Source organism: Meles meles, chromosome 14, assembly GCF_922984935.1.
Source record: "Meles meles chromosome 14, mMelMel3.1 paternal haplotype, whole genome shotgun sequence".
NCBI lineage: Eukaryota > Metazoa > Chordata > Mammalia > Carnivora > Mustelidae > Meles > Meles meles.
This window is the reverse complement of record NC_060079.1, coordinates 20,885,880-20,907,870: the sequence shown is the minus strand read 5'-3', so window position 1 is coordinate 20,907,870 and position 21,991 is coordinate 20,885,880. Positions and strand designations below refer to the sequence as shown.

The 21,991-nt window shown below is 34.9% G+C and overlaps 1 protein-coding gene across 1 annotated transcript in view; it reads right to left on the bottom strand.

Annotated features, from left to right (window-relative positions):
- The window catches only part of COG6 (component of oligomeric golgi complex 6), an 88,028-nt gene that overhangs the window by 45,501 nt on the left and 20,536 nt on the right, over window positions 1–21,991 (bottom strand). Inside the window, exons 8-13 of the mRNA XM_045978229.1 lie at window positions 21,103–21,196; window positions 15,616–15,744; window positions 15,444–15,535; window positions 13,861–13,925; window positions 9,257–9,348; window positions 4,120–4,237 (exon numbers count right to left, since the gene is read on the bottom strand). Coding sequence (XP_045834185.1) covers window positions 4,120–4,237; window positions 9,257–9,348; window positions 13,861–13,925; window positions 15,444–15,535; window positions 15,616–15,744; window positions 21,103–21,196 — 590 coding nt within the window. The remainder of the gene's footprint in view (window positions 1–4,119; window positions 4,238–9,256; window positions 9,349–13,860; window positions 13,926–15,443; window positions 15,536–15,615; window positions 15,745–21,102; window positions 21,197–21,991) is intronic.

Sequence of the window (21,991 nt, the reverse complement as noted above, 5' to 3'; positions counted from 1 at the left end):
TAACTCTGAAAAGCAGGTTCTCCCCATTTCTCAGGGTGTCCCATTTTGTTATTTTTTTTTAAAGATTTTATTTATTTATTTGAGAGACAGCATGAGCGAGGAGAAGGTCAGAGGGAGAAGCAGACTCCCCATGGAGGTGGGAGCCGGATGCGGGACTTGATCCAGGAACTCCAGGATCATGACCTGAGCCGAAGGCAGTCGTCCAACCAACTGAGCCACCCAAGCATCCCTTGTTTTGGTTTTGTAAAACTCTTATCACTGTACCAAGGATCAGCCTGAGATGTAACCTTAAGATCTTCTGTTTTCTTCTGAGCTGCTCCATTCCCTGGACATGTGTGGTTACTTTCTAATTATCCTTGTGTATGGAGTTGCTTTTGAATTCCTACTCTTTAATGTCTAGCCCAAAAAGGGGAGGGAAAAAAAAAAAAAAGAAAGAAAGAAAAACTAAGGGAGTGGGAAAAATTGAAATTCCCAGGAAGTCACTCTAGGCTCAGGAGGTGTTAGCAACAATGGGGGAAGTGTAAAAACAATGGCCCTCCTCTTTGCACCTGTGTGATCAGAGCACAGATCCCCTTGAGGTTTGGAGGAAAGTCTCTTTTTTGCCAGCCCTGGCTCAATAAGCTGTGTGGCAAGGTGGTCCAGGAACAAGCACACAGCTGCCTGCCGCATGGCACCAGAAGGTGGAAGGTAGGTAATTGCTACTGTGCTAAGTAGAAATTGACCAAAATTGATCACCATTTACTGACCAAGCTTTCCCTTAAACATTGCAAGCTTCCATTAGACACCAGAGTTCAAAAATAATGATATTAGCCAAATTCTGTCAGGGCAATTTTTGTCTAGGTTGGGAGATAGATTACAGGTGTTTTCAACTTTGTCACTTTCCCTGAAAATTTATTTTCGTACATTGACTTTGTCACCAAATAACTTTCTAAATCCATTTACTTTTTTTTACAACTTCTCAATTAATTCTCTGTGGTTTCTAAAGTAGACAATCATAGCATCCATAAATAATGTTTCCTTTGAAATACTTATAGCTCTCATTTCTTTAATCTGGTGTTTCTATTATTTAAAAATGTTACTGGCAAACATTCTTGTCTTGTTCCTTCTTGACTTAAAGAGAATATATTGGTAGTATTTCTGTATTAATTATGATGTGGGCTATTAATTTTATTTACCTTTATATGGTTAAGGAAGTATTTTTACTTTCTTATTTACTAAGATTCCCCCCGACAATTTAATGTAACACTTTTGTATTTAACACTGAAACATTTAATGTATTTCTAACATTGAAACATTCTTATATTTCTGAGAATAACCCATATTGGTTTTAATAAAATGCTGAATTCAACTTGACAGGTAGTTTATATATATATTTTTTTAACTTCAAGTGACTGATTTTTCACTTCTGAACTGTATTTAAAAGACTTTTATGTCAGCATTAAAACACCTAAAATGAATTGGGAAGTATTCTATATTCTCCTAAATTCTGGAGAACTATCTGTTTGTAGGTGTGAATAAAGCTATCTGTATAACCTGAACTAGGCCTAGCAGCATGTTAATAGTTTTTCTTCCCTTGCAAGGTGTATTCAACTTTTCCACTTCTTTTTCATTCTTCTTGTCAATATATATTGTCTTGAAATCAGTCTTCAATTCAGATTTTGATTATTTTAGGATAAAATTGCTGTATATTAATATAGTATTTCCTAATAAATGTTAATTCTTATCTCGGATTATTTCTGATACTCTAATTTTTAATTTTTTCTTTGGTTAAAAAATTGCTAAAAGGTTGTCAATTTTGTTGATCTCTCAAAAAATCAATTTTTTCCTGTCTTCTAATGGATCACAGAAATTTAAGTTCATCTTTCCTTTTACCATAGCATTTTGTTCTCTTTCAAATTTCATAATATGAATGCCTACCATATTATATTTTCAGTCTTTAGTACAAATGTTTTCTGACTGGTAAAGTTTTGGGTAACATGCACATCCATGTACTTTCCCACATACTGCACTCTTGCTCCTGCCTTCACCAAACTACTAAAATTGTTCTCATTAAGTTATGGATCATCTATATGTTGTTCAGGATAACAAATATGCTATCCTTGTTTTACTGCAACTCTTTATACAGTATCTGTCATTAACAACGTCCTCCTTAAAATTCTATTCTTTTGGCTCTTCTGGTAAAACGTTTTCCTCACTTTTCACTTGCCTCTCCGGTCAACCTCCCTCAGCGTTCTACCATGGGTGGGCTTCTTTTCTTCTCTTAAATGTTAGGGTTTCCCAAGACTGTGTGTACTGTGAACTCTACTCTTATTAAACATGACTTCTAGTGATCTCATCCTAATCCATGAATTCAACTGTCTTTCACATGTAAAACTCTCTATACCCAAATGTACAGCTCTCAACTAGATTAGACAAATAACAATGGGATATTTCAAGGTATCCTGTCTACCAAACATGGGCAATATCATCTTTATTCCGTAAATTTTACCCTCTTTCTCTATTTTATATAGCTGTGATTACTACTGAAATTCCCAGGCTGGTAACGTAGAAATTATTTTAGGTTCCTGCCTCTCAGGTACCCATATTCAATCAGTCACCAAATTTTGAAGGTTTACCTTTACACCTTAAAAATGTGTTCCTTCATGGATCTTCCTAGAATCTCTACTTTAGATCTTGTATTTTCATAAAAAAATACCTTGACACTTTCCTATTCTGTCTACAACCTGCAACCTCTCTCCTATCTACATGCTATACCACTTTTCACGTGATTTATTTTTTTAATAAATGAAAAATGTGTTTACCGGTGACTCACAGCATGTGTTCTTGTGTATTCTTTTTGTTTCCTCTATTTAGGATGACCTCTGTCCACCTCCTTTTCTACCTATTTAAATTCCACATCTTTCTAAGTTCAACTCTTCTGTCTCCCTCTCTAGAAAGCTCCTTCTTTTGTGCTGGCACATCACCCTTGGCACATCTTTCCTAAAATATATGATTCCACAGCAATCACTGATTAATTTAATTATTCTCCACTAAAGAGGAAGCAACATGAGGCTAACCATCCTTGTTTGCCACTGTACTCTCATCAGCCAGCACGTTTATTCATGTTCAAAGTAGGCATGAATGATTTTTCAAAATTTTTGTTTAAATAGGAACTCATATAAACACATCCATAACCAGCACTGACTGTTAGTAAACTTGTGGTGTAAATAAAAATACATAAGGCAGGAAAAAATTTAAATAGGGCCAGGTCTATAAATTCATGTTGCTTTTCCAAAAGAATTTGAGTTGTGCATGGGGGTCAGAAAGCAGATTCCTATTAGGGCATCTCTGAGCTTATGAATATAAAAATTGACCAGGGAACTATGGATTAGAGTGCTACTCACTATTCTACATTATATTACAAATCTGTGCTCAGAGAGAATGGTATGATTAAAAGAAAAAAAAAAACACACAGTGATTGTGATCCATCTTTAAAAGACTAAAGTCCTTAATGAAACAAAAATAAAGAAGGATTTGCTACTGTAAACCCATTCATTAAGGTCTTGCCACAACGCACTGACCAAGTGAAAAATATTAGCTCTCAGGACTCTTTCAGATTTTTGATGTGGTTATTTATTTTTTGTGGGAAGTTTTTTGTTATCTTATTTTCATAATTTCATAATTAATTTCATAATTAATTGTAGTATATACTCAAAGGAGCATAAATTTCTTTAGGACAAAACTGGATCACTGGAGAGTAAATATATAAAGCAAGCTGTTTAGAAAAAAACATTTAGTGAGAGTTCCAGTTTTCCAATCTGTATGTCATCTTAGTCCTGACCTAAACATAGTAAGTTTGCTTTAATTACAAATTTTTGTTATAGAAAACTGGTAGTGAAACTAAGGCTTGAGATTTTACTTCCAATTATGACTCAATGTTATACTGTTCCAGGAACGCAGCCTATAAACCTAGATCCAGTAAAGCCATCTCAAAATAAATTTTGTCGTTCACAGGAAGAACTCAAGAGAACATTGTATGGAATGGGAAAATTTTGTCACCAATGTAAAAACTGTAAAAACATTTTTTAAAATGTGAAAGATTCACCTCACATGTTTAAGAACCGAATTTTTCAAACATACCTTGTCCATTAGTTTACTTGCATGAAGACTCAAGCTATTGAAGAATATTTTTTTGCTTAGCAAATGCATTTCTTCAATGGTAGTCAATAATGTAGTTGCACTATTTCCAACAATGCCACTAAAAGCAAAGAATATTTCAGGTTGCAAAACAGCAGCTAAAACAATTCTTTAACTGAGTACAATTCCTTTAAAAGATCTAGATTTAGGGGCACCTGAGTAGTTTAGTCGGTTAAGCAACCGACTCCTGATTTCAGCTCAGGTCCTGATCTCAGGGTTGTGAGACTGAGCCCCACGTCAGGCTCTGTGCTGGGCATGGAGCCTGCTTGAGATTCTCTCTCCCTCTCTGCCCCTTCTGCACCCCCCACCCATGCTCTCTTGCTCTAAAAACAAAACACAAAACAAAAAAATTAAATAAATAAAAAATCTAGGTATAAGTTAAAGTGTGTATATAGAATATAAACTGTGAATTAACAACTACTCTAGCTTCATAAAGGTTTGGTTGTTTTTTTTTTTAAGAGTTAGGTGATGAACAAATGGTTTCAATGTTGCACAATCTCTTTTAGAAAAACAGACACTCAATACACAAATCCAACTCTCTTTCTCTATGACAGTAAATTCATCTCTTGATTATCCAAGACCTAATTTTAATTTGAAGGAAGCCATTCCATCAGTAGCTCTATTCATAAAATATTTAAATTTTATTAACACTGAGTTATTCTTTCAATTAAAACTCTTACACCATATCCAATTTATAGTTTCTCAATTTTTATACAGCTGCCTAAATAGCAGTGTATTTAGACTAATTATGAACAATCTGGCAGTATTTTAAAATATTTAATTATTAGCACATTCTGTACTCCTTAATTTGCTATGAAATTTCTTAAACCTATCCAAGGAGTTTCTCATTTTTGCCAAAATGTAAGACAAGCATGTATATAAAACAATTCCCAATTTTATTCTCCAAATTCATGTACTGAAAGTCATTTAAAAATGTGATGTTAGGGGATAAAGTTTTTGTTAATGTGAAAGATGTCTCAAAATAAATATAATGGCACTGATAAATACCAGATGATACTAAGCAAAAAGAAAATCAGCAAATTTAGAGAAAACTGATATGCTACATATGATATATTATAAAAGCAAATACTAAATCTACATATTTCAATACATTCTGAAACTGAAACAAACTGGAATGAATTCTTATATATTTAACACAAACAAAGCAAATTAATAGTTAAAAATATATATATATATAAAGCAAATAGCTAATTAAAGGCAAATTCCTAAAGAGGCAGCCATAATTCCTACATCTTAAAAAAAAAGCATTTTGGTTAAAAATATTATAAGCAAAACACCAAACTAAACTGAAAGAAATTCTCATACATACCTACACATACAATAAAAGTAAGTATGCTTCTGAATAAAAGTATACCATCCCAAGCAATGGGGGTAAACAATAAATGGATACATACAGAAACTGATCTTTTATTTTTATTTTTTGTATTTTTTAAAGATTTTATTTATTTTGAGAGGGAAGGAGTGGGAGCGAAAGCAGGAAGATGGGCAAAGGAAGAAAGAAAATCTCAAGCAGACTCTCCCCTGAGCGTGTAGCCCCCAACACAGGGCTCGATCTTACAACCCTAATATCATGACCTGAACTGAAACCAAGAGTTGGACACTTAACTGACTGAGCCACCCAGGCACTGCAGAAACTGGCATTTTAATGAAAATTAAGATACCAAGATACATGTACATTCATTTTTTTTAAAAATGGAGTTATCAGCCATATTTGGCAATTAGTCAGATCTAGAATTTACTAGTGTTTACTAAGTACTCATTAGGTACCAGTCACTGGGCTAGATACTTGTAGATGCCTTTTGTATTTCACTCCATATTTCTACCCAATATGCTTATCTTCCCATTACATCTTTCAATTTTAGGTATTATATAGAAAAGCTCCGCTACAGAAGATGAGAGTTAAATTCTCTTACATAATTCTCATCCCCCACGACAACATACCCAAGCTCCATCTTTCCCAGGCTCCCTAATAGTTATGTCATAGGGTTCTGGTGAATAAATACTCAATGTTTACATTATTACAAGCATGTAAATACTATTCAGAACAGTCCAAGGCATCAGGGATTTCAACATAAGGAGTGAACAGGCTGATAAAAAAGACAAAACCCTGTGTCACAGTCTTGTACTAGGCCTAAAGAGCAACCAATTCAGACTGAAGAAAGAGAAAGGGGTCTTCAAGACGAATGTGAGAAGGGGAGAGGAGAGAGAAGTTGGGAAGGACTGGTTGATGTGCTTGACTATATGGTGAGAAAATGTAGTCTACTTAAGAGTTTGGGGCTGAAATAGTGATAAGGACATAGGAAAGTAAAGAAGTACAAAAACAAAGCGTTATTAACTATAGAGAGAAAAAGTTTTACAGGAAAGGAAATGTAATCAAAGTATGCTATATTCCCTGTTTTTATGGATTCTACATCTTCCTTTTCTTGGTTTACTATGGCCTTCTAATGGAATCCATCCATTCGGAGTTTTAGTGGTATAGGATGCAAAATATTTTTGAAAATTGTGTCACCAACTTTTCCCCAACATCATTGGCTATTCCTTTTCAATTTCCTTTGTGGGTTTCTTTTCTTCTAACCTCAATACTAGAGTTTCCCAAGACTCAGTCCTAGGCCTCTTCTTTATCTACACGCATGCGAAGTGATCTTACCTAGCCTAAATGCTTCAAATACCATTTACATACCGCAAACTATGAGATTTATAGGTTCAGTCCTGATATCTCTAATATCTGCTCACTCAACATCTCCCACTGAATGTTCATAGGGATGCTATACCCAACATAGTCAAAAGTGGGCTGGGCTCTTCATTACCCATCCACTCCCATCAAACTGTCCTCTCTAGAACCCTCCCTCCCTCCCAGCAAATGACAATACCACTCATCTAACTTCAAATCAAAAGCCAAGAAGTCATCCCTGACTCCTCACATCTCACCCTTTCTAGTCCATATATCCTCTTATCTCTGGAAACAACTACTTTTCACCCCCTCCAAGACTATCACCCTCCTCTGATTCAACTGTCTCTGCTCAAAACACAGCTTCCTAAATACCATCCTTGTTCCCCTTTACTCCACTACACTACATTATCCATACTTGCATCCATATCCATACATGCCCAGAGTCACCTTATATCACCAATCAGCTCAAGTCACTGAAACAACCATCTCCCCCCACACACACATCTTCTTTGACCCACTCAGTATAAAACCTAAATCCTCACCATAGCCTATAAAGTCCTACATGATCTGGCCTCTGCCTACCTTTCTGATTTCATCCATCCCTACTCCTGCCATTCACTCTACTCCAACCACTGGCCTTCCTTCTGGTCCCCTAAAATGGAAGCTTTTTCTGGCCTCAGGGCCAGACCGTACCCTCTGAAGTACATTCTTCTCTGAGATCTTTACATGCCCAACTCCTTCACGCTCTTCAGGTCTATACTCAAACATCCCCTCCACCAAAAGGCCTTTGAAACAGCTGCATGTGCACACACCTGCTCATCACATGTGGTCACTCTCTATGCTTTTTTACTTTCTCCTGCTTTATTTCTCTTCAGTACTCTTATCATGTTAAAATTATTATTCTCTACTTCTCCCCTCTCCCATTAGAGTATATGTTTAAGCTATTCTGTTCACTGCTATTCCTTTAGCATCTACAAGAGTGACATTTATAATGTTTTTTAATTAACTAAAGGAAGAAATATGAGAACAAGTAAAAAAGTACTTGGAAAAAAATGTATCAAAAGATCCAATTGTCATCCTCAAAATCATCATCTTCAAAGACAGAAAAATTATAATTCTCAGAGGCTAAGCAACCTATTACCTTCAGAATCCAAATGATTTTTTTCTTAGCATTATTTGCTTTAGAAACTGAGTTATCATTACCTTCAAATAATAAATTTCATGCAGTACCATCATGGGTATTACTACATAATGTAAAAATGATTTTTTGCCTAATACAGCATTAGTTACAGTGTTCACTACTTTTAGCTGCTCTTGTGTTTCCTCAGTACAGACCATTCTCTTATTTTAGGAAGCCTCTAACATCACAATTGAAACTAATTTATTGCTTTTGAGTCACAGCAAGTGGTGGTAATAAATTTGTATCTAAAATGTTAGAGGACTACCCAAATCCTATCTCTGATTAGTTTTATAGCCTGTGGCTTGTTGGTTTTGCTTAAAAATGTCAAACTCATCTCTTAGCTGTGAAGTCTTGGGTGGCTAACCTCAGCTATTAGAAGGTAGGTAACATCAATGCCATAGTCTTTTGGTGCTTCTTGAACTAGTGATGTACCTCTCCTGGATCTACTAGTTATGATAACCCCTCTTGGATTTTAACAATTGGATTTCTGTTCTTGATTCTAGCATACTAAATGAAAAGTAACTATTAAATCATTTTTAATGGATTAATATGGAAACTACACAACACACAGCTTGAAAGGACAGTGTTTTAACACAACTATGCATGGAATAATGTATTACAGTGACATAATAAAGCTCAAGTGTATACCATCACTACAAAGTAAAAATAAATGCACCCTTTAGAGTCAAAGATCATATTATAGAGAAAATAAATGGTTCCTAATAAAATAAAGTAGCTTTTATTTAAAGAAGATAAAGCAGCTTTTATTTAAAGCTAAATGATAAAGAATTTACATTATCTGCATCGGGGATAGGACACGCCACTTATTGTGCCCTGTTTTGAATATAATGTATAGTTATATTAGGTGCCACGTATGTCTTTTACTAATGCAAGAGGTTTAAATATGTACTTACCCTATAAACTTACACTGTTATAAGCTGTATGTGTGCACGTCCATGTGTGTGAGGGTGTGTACGTTTATGTTTAGAGAGGAAAAGGAAATAACAGACCTCAAAATATACCACAAATAATATATATATATATAATGATTCATACGGTGTGGAGGTTCTTCTGGTTATATTTAGTTGTACAAATGGTGAAAACAAAACAAAACAAAAAAACAGAAAACAAAAACCCTTATACTATGCTTTAACTGAAATGATGTATCACACAGGATTTAATAAAGCACATTTAACCATTTCCCTTACCTGATTGTATGATGGTAAAATTTGAGGAGGTTAGAAATTTTATATAATAAAACTGCCCCAGGTTCAGCAACTATCACTTGCTCAATTCGAACCTATTAAAACATGTGAAAAAAAAAATCAAAATTTCTTAAAGGCATAACTTTCCTTCAATAATCAGAGGTGGTATAAACAGCATTTAAAAAGATAAAATTTAATTTTTATAGAAATCACAAAATTCCCTCTAAGTAATTTCTGAATATTAAATTATAGGGGATAGTAAAATAAACATTTTGACACAGACATACTCTACAAAGCAAAAAACAAACAAACAAACAACAAACAACAAAACCCAGATCCAGTACCTACAGAATTTGACTCAAGGCAGTTGCTACCAGAAATAATACAAAGATGAGGTCACTGTGAGGTTCTTCACCAGATTATAAAGGAATTTAGCTCAGCACTATTTGCAAAGCAGCTGTTACAACCCTAAAAACAGGTTATCACTGCAAATGCTGCTCTACCACCAAATACACAGGAAAAAGAAAAAATGAAAGAATTCTTATCGTCAAACTATTACACCAAATTTCCTTTTTTATTAGACAATACAGACAAAGCTTAAATGAGCACCAACATATATGTCTAATTACGGCTATCAGGGCAATAATCAGATCTACTTCCAAGTTAACTTGATCTCTCTTAAGATTAACTACTAGGAATCTTAATTAGATTCCATTCCTTACTGATCTTGCCCTTACTTTTCCCTAATTAATGGATACCATCTAAATCACACTGATAATGCGCTTATTTACGTATTGTGTCTGTTCTGAGCTGCTGCTTACATTGTGTCATCTTGTTTCCTAATGAGATTCTAAACAGAGACATTGTGTTTTCTGCTTCTTTTACATCTCTACAGCATCTGGTAGAACAGTACATACACAACAGATGCTTAATACACCCTTTTTAAAACTGAAGTTTCTCTATACTTAGATTTTGGAATATGTCATAATGCTAACATATGTGATTTGCTAAGACAGATTTTATAAATGTATGTATATGAGCATATAAAACACTCCTAGACTACAGAAATTAAATAACCCTTACATGAATATGTTTATGAAATTCATACATCTTTTGGCATAAAGTACTAGTGAGCTAAATGACACACGTTATTAATCATGAAAAAACATGATTTTTCATATTACAATTTCTTTCTAGGTCCAAGGCCTGGATCAACAGTGATTTAAATTATATATTATATCAATAAAAGTGACCCCTTCTGAATTTTAATGTAATTATTAGGACAAAATATAAAAGATATTAATTGTAGACAGACAGCTCTAGTATATTTATAACAGCAGAGAACCCATCATAATTTATGAGGCTCGGAGCATACAGTACACTGAGTTTTTATTAAAAGAGAGAGAATTCAAATGTTAGCTGGTGATCATTCTGCAATCCAGAACATTCACATAAAAGAAATATCATTTTACCACCTATGGACTTGAAAAACAAAGATTTAACACATTAATTCTGGTAAGTCCAGCCACAACTCTGAAATGAAGATACCTGTAAAGTAACAGGCTTGACACTGATGAGCCACAGCACCTTCTCCACAGTATACGCAATTTTAAGCTTAAACACAAATTTTAAAAACTAGAAATAATAATAACTTATGCACACATTTACAAATATATAGTTTACTACCTAGGAAGCTCTGCTTTAGTAACTCACACAGTAAAGGATAATTACAGGGTAGAGTAAACCAAATCCACAGTTTTGTAAGGGTATCCCTCATTACCATTACAACCTTTTCCTTATGCTTCTAAAAATCACTATCTCCCCTTTCCTAAAAAGGATTCACTCTTACAAAGAAACAAGACCGAATGAGAGATACTTAACCAACAGATTCAACAGCATATGCCATTATGAAAAGTTCAGTGGCTTCTCAAGACAAAAAAAAATTTCTATTAATGGAATGTAAAAATTTTTATATTACTGGAATATAAAATGTCAATAAAAAATTTTCAGATTATAATTGCAAAAGAAAATGTTAAAGTAAGTTTTCGTTTGTTTTCTCAGCTGACAACTACAGTATATCAACTGAGTACTGGATACCCAAATGAGGTTATATAGGAAGAAAATTGTGAAACTAATGTAAATTGTCATAAGTATATAAAGGAAGAGAAGAATTGCTGGATCATATAATGTATCACTATCAAGCTAATTTGACACGCAACTTCTATAAACATCTGTTACATATTCTCTGGAGTATGCATTTAATTTACTATCATATGAAAAGATCTAAGGTTTCTGTCACTTCAGACACTAAAAGGATTCTTTCTTAATGTTACAGTAGAAATATTTTTGCTTGCTTACTAGTTTTTTCTTCACCTTTTGATATCTGACATTAAAATTTCACAGGCAGTCACAATAATGCCCTACAATTGTTATAAACACCTTTTGGGACATAAATATTTAGAAAGATGAAATGAAGTACATTTTAAAACAAAGGCATAGGAGCGCCTGGGTGGCTCAGTGGGTTAAAGCCTCTGCCTTCGGCTCAGGTCATGATCCCAGGGTCCTGGGATCAAGCCCCACATCAGGCTCTCTGCTCCTCGGGGAGCCTGCTTCCTCCTCTCTCTCTCTGCCTGCCTCTCTGCCTACTGAGATCTCTGTCTGTCAGGTAAATAAATAAAATATTAAAAAAAAAAAACAAAAAAAAAAACCCCAAAGGTATAAATTTCTTCATATAAGCAAGATTATTAATTTAATATTTTTAACATCATAATAACAGTTCTTACTCAGACCAGAACAAGAAACACTGAAGTCCATTCCAACCCTCAGATTCTAGAATTATATTGTATACAATCACTTTAACAACAACAAAAAGTTATCAGTAATAAAAGGAACATAATATCCTAACTAAGGAAGGGGGTAGAGGGAAATAAGGCAGATAAAATATAATTTATTTACCAACACAATTTATTCATTGTTATGACTCCGAGTTCCCTCTAACTCTATGTAGTTAGGAAAAAAATATGCAAAGTGTAGAAAGAGAAATATTTTTATTCTCTCCTTTCTTTTTTTAATCTTTCCAATAACTGCTAGTATACAAAACAAGCAACATTTACGTGAGTATAAATGTCTGAAAATCAAATTATGGCAAATTAATATTTCATTTGAGAGAACTAAGTAAAATAATTTTAAAATGTTTTGCTATTTATTTACTGAATATGCAACTGAATCCTAAGATGATCAAATTATAGTAACAATTAAATCTGTAAATCAATTATTACAAAGGTGTGCAGTCTGATATTTTCTTGCCTACAATAAACAATAAGATACCAAAGAAAATCTCAGAAACAAACAAAAAATTAGTTTTAAAATTAGTTATTGGTAAAAATAAATCATAAACCTTCTGGATTTCAATTTCTGCATACTAAACTGAAGTCAATCAACAAGGAAAGTAAACCATGGAATTTATGGTACATGGAATTTGTATGGAATACAAAGTATTCCATAAATACTAATAGAGAAAAATAGCATCTTCTGCAGGCCTAGTAGATGTCAGAAACTATGTACTTCATCTGCACAGTTTTCTCATTTGATTCACAACCACCCCTAATGGTAGCTTTTCCTTTTTTTTTTTTTTTTAATTTATTTGAGAAAGAAAAAAAGAGAGCAGGAGCAGGGCAGTGAGGGGCAGAAGGAGAGGGAGAAGTAGGCTCCCCACTGATCAGGGAGCCCAATGCGACAAGAGGTTGGATTCCAGGACCCTGGGATCATGACGTGAGCCAAAGGCAGATGCTTAACAGACTGAACCAGCCAGGAACCACATGGTAGGTCTTTATATACAGGTTCAACAGACGAGGCAACTCGAACAAGTGAACACAATTAAGTGGCAAAGTGGAAATTCTAACCCAAGTTTGACTTCAAATTCTGTTCCTTGTACTATAAATGTATTGATAATAAAACTTATGTTATTTTATCCTCATATTTATCATCATTTATTGCTATAATAGACAAAAATGTACAATGCTTGAAACATAGAAAATGGAACACATTCTTAGAAAATTTCTGTTAAAAAAAAAAAAAGAATTTCTGTTAAGAGTTCATAGATTTGGGGCGCCTGGGTGGTTCAGTGGGTTAAGCCCCTGCCTTTGGCTCAGGTCATGATCTCAGGGTCCTGGGATTGAGCCCTACATCGGGCTCTCTGCTCGGCAGGGAGCCTGCTTCCCCCTCTCTCTGTGCCTGCCTCTGTGCCTACTTGTGGCCTCTCCCTCTGTGTCAAATAAATAAATAAAATCTTAAAAAAAAAAAAAAAAGTTCACAGATTAGTTATTTCAAGGGACTTTTTCTCAATTTATTAACATAAATTACCATGGAAAACATAATATGGTAAGAAAAATAAGTGAATATATGCATACTAAGAATATTTCAAATTTTCATCCTTAGAAAACTGTCAATGATTACTTTAAAATGTATTTTATTATCTTACACTAATGAGTTAACTTGAGAAAATTATAGCTTGACTTCAAGCTGTTAACACTTTTTGTTTTTTTTTTTAACTCATAGGAATATTTAGCCAGATGCCATATAACATATATAAAAAACAAAATAGTTACCTTTAGAGGCCTACACACACCCTCGGTAATGTGCCCAACAACCTCCTGGATATTTTCTTCAACACCTACAATTAATTACAACATAACTGAAAATTTTTTTTCCATATTACACATACATTCAAAAAACTAAGAAACAATAATGCATATGATTAATGGCACTAATTACAAACATTTAAAATAACATTAATAGTATTTTATTAAGTTCAGTATCTGTTAGGACATTATTACATTAATATCTGGGTCTAGAGCCTTGTTAATTTATTACACTGCTGACTAATAAAATGAACATTACTTCTTTGTGAAAAAGAGTAAATGTATGAGTCATAGGAAAAAATGACTAGGAAACATATTAACTGAAGGAAGTGATGTGAAGATGTGTTAGTATTTGTTCTACAAACGTCTTAATCTGGGCAGGAGTGCTGAACACAGAAGCTGAGCTTTTAAAGATGGAAAGCACACCTTGTAATCTAACAGAAAAACTGGCATTTACTAAATACTGACAATTTACCAAGCTCCTGTGTACTTGGCACTTACTGCCTGCAACCGCCTTCTTTGTTACACAGAGAAGCTGAGGCTTGGAAGAATGAAGCCATTCCCAAAGAATAACCCATTTCATCCACCTCCGATCTATATTCTTCTGACCTCTTCACACTGCCTCTCATCTGTACTTCACTAAAAATCTTTTAAGAAATTCATTCTTTTAAACTAGGTTAATTAGGATAACAGAAAACAACTTTAAAAAGTTCAGACCTTGTGCCAATCAAACATACCTGCTGAGTCTAATTTGTATATCAAAGAGTGAAAAAAATGAGGAAGGGTGAGTAAGGATCCTCCCCATCTATACACTAGCCTCTCCTGGAGATCACGATGTGAGCCAAAAGGATGTGGGGCTGGGCAAATGCAACACAGTCAAGTGATACCAGTCACAGTATTTCCCTTTAATTCCTATCAAAAATAGAGCATCTTCATTTTCCATTTACCCCTCAGTATTGTAGTCACAATATTAAGATCTGAAATTCTGTAAGTAACAGACATAGTGACTCAAAATCATCCATTTTTGTCTTCCTTGAAAGCAAGACCAAAACTTTAAGTACAATTAGTACTACATGACTAATTATTCAAAAACTTTAAAACAGTCACATGAGAATGAATAAAGTGGTTGGGTAGTAGAAAAGAAGTAGTATAGCTTAATAGCCTCAAACTCAGTCTGATTACTCATTATCAAGAAGAGGAAGATAATACCACCTCTCGCCTTTAAAGTGGGGCGTGGAAGACCTGAGACAGTGGATGCTACATGATCCAGAAGTGCCTTGAAAGTGAGGCAGGGGAGTCTAGGCCTGCAATGGGAAGGCTACAAGGGACCAGTACACGAGTGTGAACGGCTGTGTGACAGAAAAGCGATGCTGAGAGAAGCCTATTAGCAAAAAAGTGAAACCAGAGAGGAAAATTAGGTAGGGTGCTTAATGTGGCACCTAGGTGTGAAGAGTTTATCTCTGTGAAGCTGACAGCAGTAAGAATAGAAACAGAGAAGCCCTGGGTTCTTTTCTATACTTAGACATTAGGAATAACAACAGAGGACCCACCTTGTATAGTTACATGCTTTAAGAGAGCTTCAAGGTGTTCTTTTTCAGAAGCAGTAGCTTGATGGAGCCAAGCCAACATATCTCCTACATATCTAGTGCAAAAACTAAATGTTAGTGAAGAGTTCCTTCGGAAAAACATCAAATACAATACAACACTGTCTGATTACTATACCTCAAAGGGTCATGGGAGTGCATTTCAATGGGTCTTGGTGTGCCTCCTGGGCCCCCTCTTGTAAGAGCATCAATAAATCCACGAACAACAGTGCTTCTTCTGGCTGTTCCAAATTCATCTAAGGTATACCTAGAAGAAACAAGTTATTTGAAAAACAGATGTGTTTCTTTTTAATGGGTATATCCAATTATTCATGCAATTTCTGAGATAAGCAAGACATCTACAGCTTCTTTACACAACTCTCTCAAGCAATTCTGTTTTTAAACAACAAAAAATGTTTGTGAAATAAATTTATCATAATGAAAAGTCAGTCTAAAGTTCCCTATTTTTACTAATCCTCAGAAAGAATGTTGGAATTTGGGATTGATAACAGGGGCAATGGCAATAAGGGACAGAGCAGTGGGTCTGGTAAAAGTAAAAATCAAGGAAAGGTGAAAATCTGTGATTCTTTAGGTTTTGGTAACCTCGGAGCCCAAAACATGATGTTCTAGTGTTCACAAAGGCCATAATATCTAGTTCTCAGAAGACTGCTTACAGTTAGAACTCTGCAATCCAAAAAACAATATTTTTTTCTTCCACCATCAAAACTTTCCTGAACATATTATGCATACCTAAAAGCTTATTTTGACTCTAATACTAGACATATGTTCTTTAAATTTGCTGACCAATGAAGCATACAGAGTAAAAACTTTTTAATGTATATTTAGAAGTGACCTATTGTGGTTAAAAGAGAAAAAAAGAAAAAAGACTTCCTAAAGTGAAGGAGTTTACAGGAAAGGGAACTTTAAACTAGGAGATCAATTCAGGGTGAAATCACGGGATGGCCTAGAGTTGCCAAGAGTGCACATTTCTCTGACTAGAATCACCCTTGGTTTCCCAATATTACCACCATTCCTTACACCCACCCACCATTCAAAGTTCTTGCCATTTTAAAAGTACACAGGAAAAGAAGAAATTTTTATCACAATCCAATGTCAGTGGATTCCAGACCCATGAACTTTTAAATCTCTAGAGTTTCTAACAGACAACAGACTTCACATTAAGAATTATTTCATACCTTACATGTAAACCAAATTACCAAAATTTGGGATTTGGGTTTCCAAAAGAATTAATTTCTTCCACTACTGTAAAAGCTATACTGCTTTCTTTAATATGCTACTGATTGAACAAAAAAATGCACATTTTTTTCAGGGATGCCTGGGTGGCTCAGTCAGGTAAGTGACTTACTCTTGATTTCAGCACAGGTCATGATCTCAGAGTTATGAGACTGAGCCCTATGTTGGTTCCATGCGCAGCAGGGAGTCTGCTTGAGATTCTCTTGCTCCCTCTGCCCCTTCCCCTGCTCACGCGCACACTCTCTCTCTCAATAAATAAAATAATTAAACTTTTGAAATATCTTAAAAAATAAAATCCATATTTTTTAAACATAAGAAAGTTGGAAGAGGGAATTTTTTTTTTTTTTGGATACAGAGAGAGAGAGAGAGAGAGAGAGCACAAGTAGGCAGAGAGGCAGGCAGAGAGAGAGGAGGAAGCAGGCTCCCCGAGGAGCAGAGAGCCCGATGCGGGGCTCGATCCCAGGACCCTGAGATCATGACCTGAGCCGAAGGCAGCGGCTCAATCCACTGAGCCACCAGGCGCCCCGGAAGAGGGAATATTTTTAAATAAAAGGGAAAGTATAGTAAAGTGGTCAATATCTACAAATTTGTAGGAATCTGAACCTTTTTAAAGGGCTGTTCACTAGAAACCAGATCATGGTTTTTGTGTTTGGCTTCAGTTAAAAGGAAACGGCTCGGGACACTTGGGTGGCTCAGTGGGTTAAAGCCTCTGCCTTCAGCTCAGGTCATGATCCCAGGGTCCTCGGATCAAGCCCCGCATCGGGCTCTCTGCTCAGCAGGGAGCCTGCTTCCTCCTCTCTCTCTGCCTGCCTCTGCCTACTTGTGATCTGTCTGTCAAATAAATAAATAAAATCTTAAAAAAAAAAAAAAAGGAAACAGCTCTGAAATTCTGCGTAGTGACATACTAGCAGTATGTCAAGATGAAATGTACCATCCCACCAAGCTCTAAGCACGCAGTGACCTGGTAAGCACTTTCTATTTTTTAAAACAAATTAGAACCAAAATGCTTTGCTTTTCTTTTTCCCCTTGTGCTCTTAAATTTGTATGTTTCATGTAAAGGATGCATTCCTTTAAATGATCACCAACTCTATGAAATGACTTCTAATCCGATGATTACTGACAGCATAAAATTCACAACTTTTAACTTCTCAAATACATAAAACTCATCCTCAGAACCCACAACAAATAGAAGCAATGTAAATTCTGTTTCTAGGTCTATTTACTCTGATTGACCACAAGCTGTGTTAGAAACTGGTGAATTCACTGGCATTTTAAATCGGGGTAGGGCTGAATTATCAAGCCTGACAAACGCTGGACTCTGATCTGTATAATTATATGAAATACACATATACATTAATATGAATGTTAATCTCCCTGCAACAATAGATATAATTCGAAGCAAAACCAGCACGCACTACAATGAATCTTCAATGACATCCATATATGTGAAATACTTTTTCCCAGAGAAAGAATACTTTGACTAAAAAGAGATTATTTCCCAACAAAGGTCAAAAATTCAAAATGAGTTTTACAAAGGTGAGTGTTACAGTTATATAAAAATTTTAAAATGTCTCTAGCTAAAATTAAAAATTAAACTCCTAATTTTTAGTGTCTATAGCAAAAAAAGAAAAAACCTGGTCAAAAAGCAATTAAAATATGAAAAATATTGGTCAAAACCAAATTAAAGAATAGTGTAAAAACCTCCAAGAAATGTAACAAAAATATAAAGAATGAAGAAATCAGCAAATTACTACATTCTTTAACACTTTATATTCTGAAGGTGGACCAAAGGAAGGAAGACATCAATCTACTTATAATAAATTTATTTATTTAAAAAAGATTTTTTCTTCTTTTGAAATTTTTTTAAAAAATTTATTCACTTGAGAGAGAGAACACGGGCAGCAGGGAGAGGCAGAGTGAGAGGAAGAAGCAGAATCCCCAGTGAGTTAGGAGCCTGAGGCGGGCTCAATCCCAGGACCCAGCGATCCCAGGACCCAGAGATCATGACCTGACCTGAGCTGAAGGCAGCCACTTAACCATCTGAGCCACCCAGGCACTCCTATGAAGAAATTTCTATACTTGACTTATTAAAAATTAATAATGCATTAGCACTCCACAGCTACATATTGCCTAATAAAAACGGGTGGAAACTCCTCTCAAGGACTTCAATAATTACCATTTTTCTTGCACAGGATACCTTCCCTTTTGAGAAAGACTAAGGTCAGCGAAGCTTTTACACGTTTCTTAAATAAAGTTAATATAGTGCCATCTGGTGGTTAACATGATACATTGTTAAATTTTTCCTAAATTTAAAGACACTACCACTTTGGAGATAAATGATTACTTAATGAAAGGTCAATTTTCTTTTTTAACATCCATCTTATGGGAATCAATTGGTCTTAAAAATCCTCCTTCTTTCCAAGTTAACTTTCAAATGCCTCTTACAATCTTCCCAACTGCACCGCTGCCTTCCTTATTCCCTGGCATGTGTCCCTTCAATATAAATCTTTTTTGCCCATTATAGTTCTATTCCATGTCTTTCAAGCTTTTCCTGGCAGTCATAACAGACTCTAAATACCCCTCTGTGGTTGACAACTTTCCAGTTTATCTCCTTCCAAAATAAAAATAATAGCTAATATTTAGTGGTGAGCAAAGCATTATGCTAAATATCTGATGTGAACAATTTAATTTAATATTCGCAAAGACCCTGTAAGATAGGCACTATTTTTATCCTCATTTAAGGAAACTGGGGTTTATGAAAGTAGAGGGGCTTGCCAAAAAATCGAATTCAGAGCTCACCTTCTAAACTATTATGCAATATTGCTCCTTTCCAAGTGTTTATCGAGAATCAAAATTTAGTAAAAATATGTTTATATGGTAGGAGTCAGTTGACCAAAACACAGAAAGGCATTTTTTTAAACAAAGACTAACCTTGTGAACAAATATGAATTTGTGGACAATGTAACACTTGACTAAAATCAAACACCAAATATTTTCAACACTAAAAGACTCTTATAATTAAACACCAACACCTTAAAGTAAAAAGGCTGGGAAAAAAATTCCAAGGTAGATAAAATCTGCTGAGCTGGTGAGCCACCGTGAACAAGGTTTATCACATATCCATGCAACACGATCAGGGCTATAGCGATGCAGTTCCTGCTGCCAACCCAGCAGCCAATGCAAGTTTTTACAATCAATTTCACAAAAATACATGTTGTTTCTCAATCTACATCTCTGCACCTGCTGTTCCCTCAACTTGGGATGTTGTCAATTCCCTTATCTTCCTGACAAATGCCTATCCAACCTTGAGAACTCACGTGAAACCTGTTTCCCAGAGGAAACCTTCCCTAATGTTCATTCCTTTTCCCCAGCACAGAACACTTGAGCCACACAGCACCAGACACAGGGACTCTAAAACAGCAATCACTGTAGTCATTAAAATGGATGTGTTTGTACCTGCTCCCATAAAATAAAGCAAGCTGAGCGCAGAGTTTTATTGATGTTATGTCTCTAGCACATAGAACTGTGCTTAACATACAGTAAGTACTCAGTAAGTACTCCTGAAATGTTATTATTTTACACAGCTGTCCCAGCATTTGTGTTCTGAAAACTTATAGGCTAAGCAATGTTCCAATCAGAAAGAATAATGGGGAGATACTCTAAAACTACTACAAGCCTCTGAAAGACATGAATCGGAGTAAGACTGAATGCCTATGTGGAGTCTCCTAGTTTTCTGTTTCCCGTATTGTAACTCCCCACTTGATCTCCCTATTTCCATATTACTGCAGAGATTAAAAATTAAAATTTACTTCTATTTTATATAAAGAAAAAAATTAAAATATAGAATAAAAATATGTGAACAATTAATAATGCATGGAGTTCTTATACAAATCACCATCATACATCTCTTGGCCGGCATAAATTACTGAATCAAACACCTGAACTCCTTCTTTTCTTGAATCTTATTAATGGAATCCTGACTTTAAATTTTCTTTTTTTCATTTCTGGGAAATTATACATCTCAGTTCCCTATCTGACCTCCTCCTCTCTAGGGAAGGGTTGACAAAGGAGTTTTAGTTTCATGCAATTCTAAGGTAGTTAATGAGATGACAGACTGAGGAAAAGCCCCTTAACCTCTACATAAATAAAGGGTAGTCTAGATATAGGGACATCCTGCTTTTCTCCTCCATATGGCATTCTATAATACACAAAGAGCAAATAAGCTGATGCTCCAATTGTACACATATGAAAATATCACTGTAAATTATATTACTCAAACTACTGTATATAAATTTAATAATACTGAAAGCCCTCATAACTCATCAAAGAAAAAGTAGATTTTTTTTTTTTTAATTAGGAAAAAGTCACCAACTTATATAAGACAGGTCTATCCTGCAGGGCTTCCATAGCCTGAGTTAATACTGGAGATATGTCACATGATTCTTGGGTCAATGTTCTGCATTCACCTGAAAAACAGTTAACATATAATTATAGCCCTTGTTAAATTAAAATTAGGTCGTACACCTAGAGTCTAAGGTCTTAAGAAATATTACATGAAAAAATGCTCAGAAGAACTTAGAGAATATGCCAATCAAAAACTATTTTATGCTGTCAACCACACTAAAAATGTAAGCTTAAGTATTTGTGTAACTTTATATGACCACACATGCTATCCAGTACACCCCAAACCTCAATTTTATTATTATTTAGAGACTACAGTTCCAAAGAAACCAATCAATGAACAAATATTCACTGAGTCACTGCTACACACATGGCAATGTTCAAGAGGGAAGAAGAAGAATATAAAAAATATATTACCAATCCCTTCCCTTGGGAGCAAATTTAAGCAGTTTGCTAAAAATGTTCTATAAATAATATATGGTAATAAGATAATAATTTCAAAGTAGTTTAGATCCTAAACTTTTAAAAATCTCTACACCAACATCTTCATTTTACCCATAAAATGCTAACTAAATGTCTACTATGTTCAAAAAACTCAGAACTTGTTCAGAAATTCCCAAATATCTGGTATCTGTGGACCTCACACTAGCATTATATTTTCTAGCAAGCACTAAGAATGCGTGTTTTAGAAATGAAAAAAATGAAATCTTTTTTTTTTTTTTTTTTAAGAATACTGTTGACTATATTCCCTATGCTGTACTTTTCACCTGCATGACTTATTTTATGACTGGAAGTTTGTATCTCTTAATCCCCTACACCTAGTTTGCCCACCCCTCTCCCACCACCATCTACCTCTCCTC